Here is a 14091-nt window from a genome sequence, read left to right on the forward strand (position 1 = left end):
TTCTCATCTCATCGCTTCTTTATTGGGCTAAGGTGAAAAAATTTTCTTTTGTAGGTACAAAGATCCCGTACATCGTGATGAAGTAATATTATTGAATATTTACTTTATAAAGTAAAGTTTCACATAGTCATTACTTCCACTTAGCATAGAATTCGCGGATAAGTTAAATAAAAACCACTTAAACATTTAATAAATTGCGTCTTTACATTGTTTTGCCCAATTACCGCAATTCACCCAGAGCAAGTTATGAAAGTCATTAATGTGAAAAAAGATTCCTTCAACAAGGAAGGAGCAGTAATTACACTGTTACCGGAAGATAAGGAAGACTTGTTTACAATTTATCAAATTATAGATAAAGATGACGAGCTGATATTTAAGAAAAAATTTACCTCTAAACTTGATGAAGCTGGTAAAAAGAAAAGCACGGATTTGGTTAAATTAAAGATCAAAGTAATATCTAATGACTTTGATATGAAAGATGAATATTTGAGATACAAAGGTGTTACTATTGCCGATGAAACTGGTACTAGTAACGTAGATATACCTGTTGGTAAATATCTAAGCTTTACCCTAGATTTCGCATATCCTTTCACTATCATAAAACAAAACTTTAATAAGTTTATGCAAAAACTTCTAAATGAGGCCTGTAATGTTGAATATAAATCAGACACAGCAGCGGTAGTTTTACAAGAAGGAATTGCGCATGTTTGTTTAGTAACATCCTCCTCAACTATATTGAAGCAAAAAATTGAGTACAGCATGCCAAAAAAGAAAAGAACCACTGATGTATTGAAATTTGACGAAAAAACCGAAAAATTTTATAAAGCTATTTACAATGCAATGAAGAAAGATCTTAATCTTGACAAATTAAAAACGGTCATTCTTTGTTCTCCTGGTTTCTATGCCAAGATACTCATGGACAAAATTTTTCAGTATGCCGAGGAGGAACATAATAAGAAAATACTTGACAACAAAGGAATGTTTTTTATTGCACATTGTTCTACAGGTTATTTACAGGGTATCAATGAAGTTTTGAAAAATCCATTATATGCTTCAAAGCTGCAAGATACTAAATACTCAAAAGAAATCATGGTAATGGATGAGTTTTTATTACACTTAAATAAGGATGATAACAAAGCATGGTATGGTGAAAACGAAATTGTTAAGGCCGCCGAATATGGAGCAATTAATTATTTATTATTGACAGATAAAGTTTTGCACTCGGATGATATTGCACAAAGAGAAAAGTATCTAAAACTAATGGACTCTGTCGAGAGTAATGGTGGGAAAGCAATGGTATTCAGTACGTTGCACTCTCTGGGAGAAGAGCTTGACCAGCTAACAGGTATAGCCTGTATCCTCAAGTATCCCCTTCCAGATCTTGACGAAGACAATGATGGGGAATGAAGTTAGTATATAACAAAAAAGTACTTCACACGTAAAATTCAAAATTTAACTACATAAATCAGATATCTCGATCTTTTTTTAGTTACCGGGAAGGTATAATAGTAATTTTTTTATCGAAACAGAGTGCTTCTTTGTGATGATAAACTTTTTTATATTATCACGTGCCTTTTTATAAATGTATTTTATATCTTGTTTTTCAAAATTATAATATTTAAATAGTATAAAAATATTATTTTTCTTTGTTTTTTATGGTTTTTGAATTCCGAACATTAAATTTTATGTAGTAGGGAGTAAATGTTTATAAGTGGTGAGTTCTCTTCTTAGATATGGCACTGACTACCCATCAATTAATAATATATGCTATTTGCTGTACTTGATACTAGGCGTAAGTGGCGGTATTGTAATGTGAATTGACATGGCAAATTTGTAGCTTGTGCTTCTGGCAATAAGAAGGCTAAACAGCAAATTTAAACTAGAGTGTGGAAAGGAGGGAAGACATACAGAACGGTTTTTTTTTTATATAAGTTATTTTAACGTGACACCTACTGCACTATGAAAAAAAAAGAATGCAGTTATATGTTTATTGGCCCATAGTGTGGCATTTCATCCACGTTTCGCAACATTTTATAATCAAAATATTAAGAAATACAATTTGGTAACCTTGTCATCTTTAATCCACTATTTCATCATTCAATTCGCAGACCTTAAACTCTGGAGTGATTTTTTAGAACTCTTCTGATTAAAATTTATAATTAAGACCCTTGCATAAGACCTTTTTGCGACTGTAGCGCTGGTTTTTAAATTTTTTGAGTTAGAATAGTATATATACTCCAGTTATTTCATGTTTGTCACATGCGGTATGATTCATAGGGATTGATTGCGTGGCGCATTATCGCAACAATCATGAAGTCATGGCCATTTTTTTTACGTAATATATACAAATTAATAATGTACTCATCCGTGTACGAAATACAACGCTAAATAGTTGCATGCCCTCAAATAAAATTTGTATTTTTCTTAATTCTTCTTACTTTCGATTTTCTTTATCAACTCCTTGTATTTCTCGGTAGAAAATGATTTTGGTCTTTCAATTGGAGCGCCAACAGCCCTATCGATGATTAGTTGGGGTAATACACCAATAGCCCTTGCAACACCAAACAATACGGTATAGAACGAAGCTTCTGTTAGGCCATAGTATTGCAATAGAACACCAGAATGCGAATCGACATTTGGCCAAGGATTCTTGGTTTTACCATGCTTAGTCAGAACACCCGGGGCAACATCGTAGATAGTGGATACTAACTTGAATAACTCATAATCTGGGAAATGTTTCAACGCGAATTCACGTTGAGCCATGTAACGAGGATCAGTTTTTCTCAAGACGGCATGACCGTAACCTGGAACAACCCTTCCTGCATTCAATGTATCCCATAAGTACTTTTCGATTGTTTCTTTAGAATAATCACCTTTCACTTCTTCTCTCAATTTGAACAGCCATTCCAAAACTTCTTGGTTGGCACGACCATGCAATGGGCCAGCTAAACCGTTCAACCCAGCAGCCAAGGATAGGTATGGAGAAGACAAGGCAGAGCCTACTAAATGCGTAGTATGGGCAGAAACATTGCCCCCTTCATGATCAGAATGAATAGTTAAATATAACCTCATTAAATCAATAAAATCTTTGTTCTCATAACCCAAGAGTTGAGCTAAGTTTTTACCATAATCAGCATTAGGATCAGTGGAGGTAATTTTACCATCTTTAAAAACATTACGGTATATTTTAGAGGCAATAACAGGTAATTTACCTAGCAAATCCAATGAATCTTCGAAGGTATAACTCCAATATTCCCTCTTAGATACACCTTGAGCATATGCTTTAGCGAACTTGGACTCGCTTTCCAGGGCAGTTACAGCAATAGAAAATTGAGCCATTGGATGTAGGTCCTTTGGAAGGCTATCCAAAAGCTGCATGACATGTTCTGGAATCTCTGATCTAGCAGCCAAATCTGCAGAAAGAGCTTTAACTTGAGCGTCTGTAGGTATCTCACCAGTCAAAAGCAACCAAAATAAGGCTTCTGGTAAAGGTTCAGTACTACCTTCGGCCTTAGGCAGTTCTCTTTGAATTTCTGGAATGGTGCGACCCCTGAATCTGATACCTTCTTCAGGGTCTAAAACGGAACCCTCCCAAACAAGACCTTTAATACCTCTCATACCACCGTATGCTTGCTCCAAGAGAACTTCGCCGATGACGGTCTTACCGTGTTCTTTTTTGAATTTTTTGATTTCTTCAGCCTTTGCTGGAATAATTTCAGCAAATCTTTCTTTCAATGTTTGCTCGGTAGCGCTACTATAGTGGCGAGTATTCAATAGTGCAAAAAGAGCCTTTTGGGCACTTTGACATTTTCTGGCAGAATTTCTCGATAAGAAGTTTTTGCTAGTGGTTGATAATATCGCTGACATTTTCGTAAATGTTTTTTCTTTCGTTCTTATCCTTTGTTTTTATGATTATAATTTTAACTATTCAGAATGCAGATAAATAAGCCAAAATAAACCTGATCCGTATCTTGTAAGCAGTAAGTCTTTCCCCTGAAGGTGTGTGATTCATTTTAGGGGAAGCACAAAGGATAATTATAGCAAGTTTTGAGTATTTATATAATTGATGAATCCGAATTGACATTTTGAGACAACAAGAGGTTGGATAAGTCGATAGTATCCGAAAAGGTCCAAAGGGATTGCGATCCTCCAATAACACAGAAGTATTTTTGGTCTAGCGGGGGTCATACTTTTTCACTTCGGGGCGGCTGCAGCGGGAAAAAAACGTGACGCCTTTTTACACTAGGTAAATACGAAAACAAAGGCAATGCAAACGCAAGTGCAAGTGGAAAGCGCTCATATTTACCAAGACAAGTACAGCCGCCAGTGAAGTGCGAACTTCGGAGATTTCTTGATCTGTTTCAGGCAACTTGGCTTTTATTAAACTCCTTGCTGAGGTATTTGGTGGCACATGCTTGCACTCATGTTGCTGTTGATTCGTCTTCGTGGCTTTTTTCCCAGGAGCAACTGACGCAGTAACCCCTTAACGCGGTACCTGAACAAGTAAATCTGAAAATCCAATTTGCAAAGGAACCAATGGAGTAACGATAAAAAGATGGGATTTCTTATTTTTACCCTGAGGGAATAAAAACCATGAGACAAAAATTTCAATTGGGGCGAGCCGGGACTCGAACCCGGGACCTCCCGCACCCTAAGCGAGAATCATACCTCTAGACCACACGCCCTCTAGAATCTGAAAGGGATGTTTTAGGGTTTTCTACATGTTTTGTGATAAAGATTACTTTTACCATACTAAAATAAAAGGTAATTGATGTTGGAACATGTCGATAATTAGTGTTTTAGTGAGTTGTAATAATTAAGAGTTGCTGAAACAAGTAGGTTCATCATTATTCACCTAACTAGTCATCATCATTACTATCTGAAGTACTCAGATTGTATTCTAAAGTGTACTTCGTATATGTTACACAGATGTCGCATCTTTAGTAGAATGAAGGGATGCTAAACGAGCTGTTCGAAGAGTGGGCTTAACTGAAAGGAAAGATCCATTAATTGAACATCAATTTGGAATTTATTGGCCAGTAAAATCTTGTGACATTTGTTGGGATTCCATTTTTGATAAGGTTAATAATATTATGTATATAGAATATACTAGAAGTTCTCCTCATGGATTTAGGAATCCACGAAAGGGAATCAACACTTTTACATAATCTTATTCTTATTTCTTCCTTCATTTTATACGTCGTTATTCATTGATCCTATTGCATTATCAATCCTTGCACTTCAGCTTCCACTAAATTTGATGGCTGTTCTGAATCTTATTTCACTGGTCTAATAACTTTTGTCATCTTCTTAACACCGTATATGATAATCTCCTACCTACGTGATTGAATGTATTAATCAGTCGTACTAGTAATTGATGGATAGTTGATTATTGTTCCAACAGCTTCGATGGAAATAATATATGTTGCGCAAGGGTGTTGATATAGTATAGTAGATCAAATCTATATTTATATCCAACATACGACGCTAGACCTATCAGCTTTTGCATTTTATGAACCTTCGATTTGTAATCGTCTTCATCTAGTTCTAGTTCATCTTGCTCTATATAGAGACCTGGTTGGCCTGGAGCGCTGATTTTTCTACCTTTTGGATTTAGAGGTACGTTTAACTTGGGTAATTTATCAGTTAAGGAGTTTTCCATACCTAACTTCATATATTTACCTCTTTTGTATTTTATTTCTAGGCCAAGGATATCATATTGAATTTCGTTGTCACTTTCACCTAGATTTATAATTTTAGTATCGTATTGTCTTCTGAGATTTGCTATGATTTTCTTATTCGCTTTTAGATCTTTGCTGAATAATGTCATGTCATCAACGAATAGACATATTGTGACTTGACTATTTTTGAACACACACGACCATCCACGTACTTCGTCCATGCCACATTGCTTTATTAAGTATGATTTAATAGTTTCATACCAGTTTGCACCACTTTGCTTTAAACCATAAAGTGATTTCTTTAAACGTAGTAATTTATTATTCATTCCTAGATGTGGTGGAGGTCTTATGTATAATTCCTCTTTGATGTCGGCATACAAGTAAGCGGAGGATATGTCTAGTTGTGTGACATAGCAGTCATTATCTAATGCAAGTGACAAAGATGTCATCAGTGCATAATGATGTACAGTATTGGATTGCATGCCCGGATCATATGTATCAGGATGCTGAATGTCGCCTCTTGCAACAAATCTAGCCTTATACGTTCCGTCACGCTTCTTGTTGAATATAAACATTGAGCTTATTATATTCTTGGGATCTATCGAGTTTCTATCATAATATTTGTCTGTTTCCCAAGTATTCATTTTTAATAGTTGGTTAACTTCTTTATGATATGCTTCAGTATATTTCTCCTTTTCTACATTATTCTTATTATATGTGATTGCTTCATCATATCTTAAGGTCGGTCGGATTGTTTTGATTGACTTTACCGCCTTTACAGCTGCAATTAGATGAATACGTTTCTTTGACCTTGGTGGTTCTAGACTACGCATGTTCTTTGCATTCCATGTATCTCGGGATACCTTAATTTCAGTTTTATCTTCTTCTAATGATCTTTTCTTACTTTTGGTATTAGTAGAGACATTAGAATCATCCATACCACCCAAACTGGAATTAGTTTGACGAGAGTGGATAGGTGGAGGTTCTTTCAAAGATAGAGGAAGTTTAATAGACGGTTCACGGGGTAAGTCAGGAAGTGGGAGATCAGCAATAAGAGATTCAACCGTGGTGACTTCTGGTGAGGTATCGGATGTTGTTTTTGGAAACGTAGAGTCGGGCGACTGGTTTTCTGGTAGAGATTCCTCGATAGCAGGTGGGCCATCATGAATTTTGTTATTGGGTCCAGTATGTTGAGGAAGAGTCTGACCGTTCGTACCACCCAAACTGGGGATTCTGTAATCATCAGAGTTTGGAATGGCATCGGTGGGGGAATCTAGCTCGATAACATCGTTATTACCATTACCTTGGTTTGAGTTGGATGATTTGGAGTCGGATATAGGATCAGGTGACGAAATATCTGCTTGAGTTATACCACCCAATTCTGTATTATCCGTATCAGAGATGTCGGTTATGCGAGTTCGTTTACAGGATGGAAGAATATTAGATGTAGATATATCAGCATTAACTTCTCTCGGTGCACGAACAGTTGTGGTAGGTGCAGGTTTCAGCTGCTTGGGGTCATCGAATGAATGTGTTGAGTCAGCTGTGACTGTGGGAACATCATATTCGTGAGAATCAGGATTCCGTTCAATATCAGATTGGAAGTCTTGATCAGATTCAATATTTAGATCGTAAGATTGTTCTGCCTCATTTTGCTCGATAAAAGATTGATAAGGAGCGGTTAACCGAATGATATCAGCATCAAAGGTAAGTGTATCATAATTGAATTGATCCAATCTGGATTGTTCACCGTGCGAAATAACGTAATTAGTAGTGTCTATTGTTTTCTTCAAAGATGGAACATAGATGATATAGCCATAAGAGTTTCGTGATGGATTTAAGGCGTAACCAGTAAGTGATGGATAGTTGATTATTGTTCCAACACTTATAATGAATTCTCTAGTTTATTATTATATTGAACATGCTTAGCATGTCTAATCGACGTCTGTTTTATATACCTCTCTTATATAGTATAAGAAAGAGTTCTGCTTTTATTCTCAATTAATACTACTAATTATCAACGGTTCCATCTGAAGTGACATCTGAAGGACTGAATATAACGATAAATTTCCGCTGAGACGTAACCTGACTCCATGGCCAAGTTGGTTAAGGCGTGCGACTGTTAATCGCAAGATCGTGAGTTCAACCCTCACTGGGGTCGTTTTTTTCCCTATGGGGACCTCGATATACGGTCGTGTATTATGAGTGATCTCTAGCACTCTCATAGGATTATGAACATATCAGTAGTGAGTGAAACCCCAATGAAATACTTAAAAAAACTACTTGAAATGCGTATGAAAGTTTTTTAACTCCATGTGAAAATGACATAGAAATTTACTCGTCTTTGCTTGTATATAATGGTTATTGCATTTATGTTTCTAGAAAAAAACTTTATCGTTACTAGGTAAGGCGAAAGGATGAACCATCACGTATGAGTTTTGCCTTGTGGCGATACCTGCGTAAGCATTATACCAGGCGATGAAGGCGACTATGACACCAAGGACACCACCGGCTCTGGTGACCCCGACTTTCCCTGTGAAGTTCGCAACGGATAAAAGTAAAAAAGTGACAGCTAAGAGGAAGAATAGGGCAAAAAACATTACGGTTGACTTCATGGTGCAGACGGAAAGGCCAAAAGTAAAGAGCGCCCATCCCAGGAGGTAAAAACCTAGCGCATTTCCGAGATCGGATTCTTTATCCTTGTATGCGTCGAGGATACCAAACCAAGGGATATAAATAGCACCAAAACTTAACCAAAAACCGCCAAAGGAACACAGGGCAGTGCCACCGAAAGTGTTTTCCAAAGCAATCTCCCAAATACCAGCAATCAATTGCACAAGGCCGCCGTAAAACATGGCACACCCTACAACGACGTTAGGGGTGGTAATGCCCTGAGCTCTTGCATTGAACATGGAAAGCACGAACGTGGTGAGCGCGAAGCCGGAAAGACCCAGGGGAGCAGGATTGGCAAATTTATGGACTGGCGCAGGGGCCAAACCGGGATTCAAAGTACCACCGAATGCCTCTACTAAATCATCCCTTAAAAATTTTTGACGACCAATGTAAATGTACTCGTTGTTTTTGCCCGCGGTATATATTTTGCACAGGGACTCTTGCGAATGGCGACTCTGGTCGTTGTTTTCGCATATAAATTCCCCCCCAGAGGAGTCGAGTGTCTTAGGATTCTCGAAGGCGGTGTTGCCGCTACTTTGCTCTTTGTTAGACATACTATATTTTTTGTTGTGGCAAACGATCTTGACTTGTAGGACGTTTATACCCGTTTATAGCCAGTATATACATGTAAGAAAACTGGAGGAATGGAATCCCTGCCTTATATATTCTGTTCGCTCAAGGGTAGTCCCGCTCATTCTCGGAGTTCGTAGCTGCTCGAGAATTAAATCCGTTGAAGTCCCTGATCATTAGAATAAATGAGGAGACTGTTGATGATCTGCCGTATAATTATTGCGGGGCTGCTAACGCCAAGTGCTATTATTATTGAAATGTCGGCTGGTATTGATATTTTCCGTCCGGTATGCCGAAATGGAGCCGTTCCAGCCATGCCCGCTATGTCAGCCGTAATTGGTCAGGTGGGCCCAGTACAGTCGCAGTAGTTGGAAGAATGGTCAGCTTCTCTGCCTTGCATTTTTATCTACTTACAACACGAATGATACATTATATTACGTACTAGGGTAAGCTAGGGGAGGTTTGAGACTTTCAAATCGTCCATTCATCGAAGTAGACCACTTCCTTGTCGTGCTGGGAGGCCGGGAACATCTTGAAGTAGTTAAAGATGGAAAAGTCTTCTTCATCCTCCTCTGCTTTGTCTCCAGCCTCCTGTTCACTTTCACCTTGGTTCATTTGTAGGATACTCTCCAAGGTCACTCTATAACAGTCGTGCGTGGCCTTTTCCAGCTTGTCGTCATACACCAAGACCTCGCATAGTGATCTGATGTTCGATGGTGTCAACTCTACGTTGGCAACTTGTGCCGCTGTGATGAATTCCAAGATTTCTTGTGTAGTGGAGTAGTTCTTTACGTTTGGTGCATAAAAGACGTTTCTGTTAGGTCCGTTTTCGAAATTTTTAAAGCCGTTAGGAAAGGTGTTCTCCGATATGAACCTCCAAACAATGGTCAATAAACTGTTGATGAACTCTATATCCAGTTCTCCGTCTGTAAACCATGGCCCCCCCGTGATGTCCACCGATGGTTGTAAACTGTACAGCATGTATATCTTTCTTGTGGGAAATTTAACACTCTTGACACTCTTTACGTATCTTTGAGATTCTAGACTCTTCAAACATTTGAGAACTACGTGCTGGTGGAGATTGGTTCTCGCTTTGATAGTCTTGGACCATATCCCCTCCCTGCCACTGGCCTCAATATAAGAATATACCAGTGACTCTTCAGCTGACATCGTGGCTTTCTTTTGTGCTTCGGATTCCAAGACACCTTGGAATTTCAACTCATCGTTTTGCTTTACTAGTTTGATCAAGTTTTTGTCCAGCAATTCCTGTACAATGGACATCAAGTCTGTTAATGACCCGATTCCCATCTGTTTTTGGAGCTCTTGTTGTGTGAACAGTGCGCCTATACCGTTCGACATCATCTGGCTATGCAGCGTTTTGGCATTATCCGACAGCTGTAAGCCATTCTCTATCATTCCACTCATATTGGTTGTTGATGCAGTGGCTTCCTCACTTGACTAGATCCTTTTTTAATCATCTCATCTCAAAAATTTCACAAATCAGCTTTAAAAATTTTAACACAATGAAAGATGGGAAGGGGAAAAAAAAAACCTCTGCGCGATGCTAGGAACAAAAATAAGACTGGAGCGATTGCCATATCACACAGTTATTTTGGAGACATTAACAGAATAATCCTGTGAAAACCATGTGTGACTCGTAATAGCTTAAATGTATGAATCTTTTTTGGATTTTAAAGTCTTGTGGCGGCTGATTAGCACATAATATATTGACTTTTTAAATTCTTGTTGTTTTTAAGTTACGGAATGAGAACAAGATACAACTAAATCTAAAAAAATATTAAGAGTAGACAGAGGAAGAGAATAAAAAAGCCTTCTTTGGCTTTATCGTTTTACATTTCGGGGCATAAGGGGTGATATCAAGTTTACCAACGTTTTTCAATCATTAGCTCTTTGAAGTGGAAAGTATTACTGGCTGGCTGAAAGGATAGTCAAATTCATTGCTTGAAAAATGAAAAAAAAAAAATCAAAACTTGAAAGAAATAAAAAAACTAATCAAATAAGCGAAGTGGAAAATCCCCCTAGATGACAGACCTGTACAATTACTCTACTCTGGAAAATTTATTAGACGGATTAACAGACTTGAATAGAATTCCGAAAGAATACTCCCCACTACTGGAGCCATATTTTCAGAACATAGCAAATAACACGCATTTAAAATTCAAAGCTCTCAAAATTTGTCGTTTCAATTTCCATAAATGGAACACATTGGACTCAAAAAATAGCAAGAGCATAAGTCCCCATTGCAAGGCGGAGAACGACAAATTTAGTAAAGCTGTCGATCCTGAAGTCATAAGAAGATGCCTTAATCTGTGGTACGTGCTGAGAGGCAAAGAGTATAAGAAACTGAAGAATCCTCCATCTGCTAATAACATTATCAAAGACGAGGTTGATGTATCAAATATTAAAGGCTTGAATCTCGTGAGACTAGAATTTGACGAATTTGGTAAATCTATAAGGAATCCATTGAATAATTTGATTTTAGAAGAGGTTGAAGTGAATGATTTTCTAAAAGAGTAAACTATGGTCGTGTTTCTTTCTTATAGCATTTACCTGGTTCGTGTTTAACATTTCACTTCTAAATAAAGCTCAAAATAAAACAAAGTGGATCATCACTCGTATTCTAATTTTCGTCTTAGGTATACAAACTGCAGCGCAATAGTTAATACACGTTAATTGACGCTATTCCTACCAACAATTATACATTAAAATGCACAAGGGAAGTGTCCCGAAAAACATGTGCGTACAAATGTGGCTGAATAGGCTCCCCCACAAGGCATTTTCTTCCGAGCTCATGATATCATCAACTTAAGTGGGTCACGGTTTTTTATTGAGCATAACAATTCGATAAAGTCGCGGTATATACGTTTTATAGAATATGTAGTGCCCTTTGGACCTCCACTTGAGGGAGCTAACGTTCACGAATTTTTAGCAATATTCGCTACTTCAATTTCTTGCGGAGCAGCAAATTATGTTACTCGGCCTCCTTTTCTAAAAATTCCGATGATAACTGAATTACATTTATTAATAGAGGAAGTGAAAATAAAAATGTGAAGATACTTTTTTGCCCCGAATTAATGAGTATCGAATAAAGCATTTAAGAACAATATGTCTGTTAGTACACCAGGTGAGTTAGATGCTTTGATAGAACAAGCCACCAGTGAGAGCATCCCAAATGGTGATCTTGATCTGCCTATAGCATTGGAGATTTCTGACGTCCTAAGATCTAGAAGGGTAAATCCTAAGGATTCTATGCGTTGTATTAAGAAAAGAATTCTTAATACCGCCAATAATCCAAACACCCAACTGTCTTCATGGAAACTTACAAATATATGTGTTAAAAATGGCGGGACACCATTTATTAAAGAAATTTGTTCCAGAGAGTTCATGGATACTATGGAACACGTCATCTTAAAGGAGGACAACAACGAGGAACTGTCTCAGTTGGTGAAAACCGTATTATATGAGCTATATGTTGCTTTCAAGAACGATTCACAATTAAACTATGTAGCTAGGGTTTATGATAAATTAATCTCTCGCGGCATTAAGTTTCCTGAAAAATTACCCATATCCAATTCTGCAACAGCAATGTTTGATTCAAAGACGCCTGCAGATTGGATAGATTCCGATGCTTGTATGGTTTGTTCCAAGAAGTTCACTCTGTTAAATAGGAAACACCATTGCCGCTCCTGCGGTGGGGTGTTCTGCCAAGAACATTCATCAAATAATATAGCATTACCTGATTTAGGAATATATGAGCCAGTCAGAGTTTGCGATAACTGCTTTGAAGATTACGATTTGAAGAAGCACGATGGTAATAGAAAATCAAGAAAAAATCGTCATAACAAAAGAAGAAGGGATAAGGACTACTCGACTCCTGAAGATGAAGAAGAACTAATAAGAAAAGCCATAGAACTCTCCTTGATAGAATCTAGAAATAGCACGAGTGGTGAACCTATAGTTCCCGTCGTGGAATCAAGGCCTACGGAACAGCTCAATGATGCGGGGAAAAGAGAAGAACTACAAGAGGAGGAAGATCTAGATTTGAAAGCTGCCATTCAAGCAAGCTTGAGAGAAGCTGAAGAAGAAAAAAGACGCCGTGAACGCCAACAGGCACCTCAAGAGCGCCAAGCGCAACAACCGCTACCTCAGCCGCAGCCTATCCAGTCAGTTGACTTGTCAAATGAAGATAAAGACAATATATATATGTTTGCATCACTGGTCGAAAAAATGAAATCCAGACCCCTGAACGAAGTCTTAGAAGATTCCAAATTACAGAATTTTGCACAAAGAGTTTTTGCATCAAAAGCTAGGTTAAATTACGCTTTAAATGATAAAGCTCAAAAATACAATACTTTGATAGAAATGAATGCTAAGATCTCTGAAATTATGAGTATATATGATAGATTATTGGAGCAACAGCTACAAAGCATCAATTTATCTCAACAATACACTCTTCCGCAATTCCCTTCTGACCCATATAATTATTCAACAAGCCATATGGCAAATCAGGCACAAAATTATCAAGTGCCTTCTATTCAGCAACCATCATCGTATCAGTATAAACAGCAACAGGAGGTTTTATATCAACAACCAGTACAAATGAGTCCATCGCTCACTACTAATATTGATCATTTGAAAACCATCAATATGGCGCCATCGACACAGCAGAAGTCCCAATCGCAAGTTGAGCTTGCACCTTCTGATCCACCTTATCCAAGGGAGGAAGGGGAAGAAGAAGAAAAACAAACGGAGCAAGATCAGAAATCATCCGCACAAGAACCTCAAGAAAGACCATATCCCGTAGAAACAGAGACACAAGAAAATTCAATCAATGAGCAACCCCAAGGTATTACACGTTATGATTTTCCGACTGTTCCTGCACGCAAAGTTGTTCAACCGGAGTTAGCCACACCTATTGCAACAAGCCCCTCTGAAACCCCGATCAAAGAAGAAAGATCGTCAACTCCCCAAGAAGAATTATTAATAGAGCTTTAATATTTGAACGTTCTTCCCTGTGTCTGTAAAGAGAAATCAAAGTCCTCTAGAAGTATATGTATTTGCGTATCATTTAACTCCCATATATATTTTGTCATCAAACTAATTCTTAACGTAGATATTTATATATTTATGCCGCCACTAATAATAA

General features: G+C 37.7%; 6 protein-coding genes and 2 non-coding genes across 8 annotated transcripts; 4 read left to right on the top strand and 4 right to left on the bottom strand.

The window, feature by feature from the left end:
* Window positions 1-246: 246 nt before the first annotated feature.
* On the top strand, window positions 247-1407 carry DOM34 (ribosome dissociation factor DOM34; the record flags this gene model as incomplete). Its single annotated transcript, XM_056230921.1, has 1 exon — window positions 247-1407. The coding sequence occupies one exon, from the start codon at window positions 247-249 to the stop codon at window positions 1405-1407; it is 1161 nt and encodes a 386-aa protein (XP_056084792.1).
* A 1017-nt stretch (window positions 1408-2424) lies between these two features.
* CIT1 (citrate (Si)-synthase CIT1) lies at window positions 2425-3867 on the bottom strand (the record flags this gene model as incomplete). The annotated part of the gene is made up of 1 exon (XM_056230922.1): window positions 2425-3867. The coding sequence occupies one exon, from the start codon at window positions 3865-3867 to the stop codon at window positions 2425-2427; it is 1443 nt and encodes a 480-aa protein (XP_056084793.1).
* Window positions 3868-4613: 746 nt separating this feature from the next.
* Skdi_14.trna12P lies at window positions 4614-4685 on the bottom strand. The gene has a single exon. It is a non-coding gene; the product is annotated as a tRNA-Pro (tRNA).
* A 3083-nt stretch (window positions 4686-7768) lies between these two features.
* Window positions 7769-7842, top strand: Skdi_14.trna13N. Its single transcript has one exon. It is a non-coding gene; the product is annotated as a tRNA-Asn (tRNA).
* A 217-nt stretch (window positions 7843-8059) lies between these two features.
* On the bottom strand, window positions 8060-8908 carry ATO2 (putative ammonium permease ATO2; the record flags this gene model as incomplete). The annotated part of the gene is made up of 1 exon (XM_056230923.1): window positions 8060-8908. The coding sequence occupies one exon, from the start codon at window positions 8906-8908 to the stop codon at window positions 8060-8062; it is 849 nt and encodes a 282-aa protein (XP_056084794.1).
* Window positions 8909-9395: 487 nt separating this feature from the next.
* Window positions 9396-10349, bottom strand: RPC34 (DNA-directed RNA polymerase III subunit C34; the record flags this gene model as incomplete). The annotated part of the gene is made up of 1 exon (XM_056230924.1): window positions 9396-10349. One exon carries the CDS (start codon window positions 10347-10349, stop codon window positions 9396-9398), a length of 954 nt encoding a protein of 317 aa, XP_056084795.1.
* Window positions 10350-10967: 618 nt separating this feature from the next.
* On the top strand, window positions 10968-11462 carry SWM2 (Swm2p; the record flags this gene model as incomplete). Its single annotated transcript, XM_056230926.1, has 1 exon — window positions 10968-11462. One exon carries the CDS (start codon window positions 10968-10970, stop codon window positions 11460-11462), a length of 495 nt encoding a protein of 164 aa, XP_056084796.1.
* Window positions 11463-12050: 588 nt separating this feature from the next.
* VPS27 (ESCRT-0 subunit protein VPS27) lies at window positions 12051-13940 on the top strand (the record flags this gene model as incomplete). The annotated part of the gene is made up of 1 exon (XM_056230927.1): window positions 12051-13940. The coding sequence occupies one exon, from the start codon at window positions 12051-12053 to the stop codon at window positions 13938-13940; it is 1890 nt and encodes a 629-aa protein (XP_056084797.1).
* Window positions 13941-14091: the final 151 nt, after the last annotated feature.

Source organism: Saccharomyces kudriavzevii (assembly GCF_947243775.1).
Source record: "Saccharomyces kudriavzevii IFO 1802 strain IFO1802 genome assembly, chromosome: 14".
Classification (NCBI taxonomy): Eukaryota; Fungi; Ascomycota; class Saccharomycetes; order Saccharomycetales; family Saccharomycetaceae; genus Saccharomyces; species Saccharomyces kudriavzevii.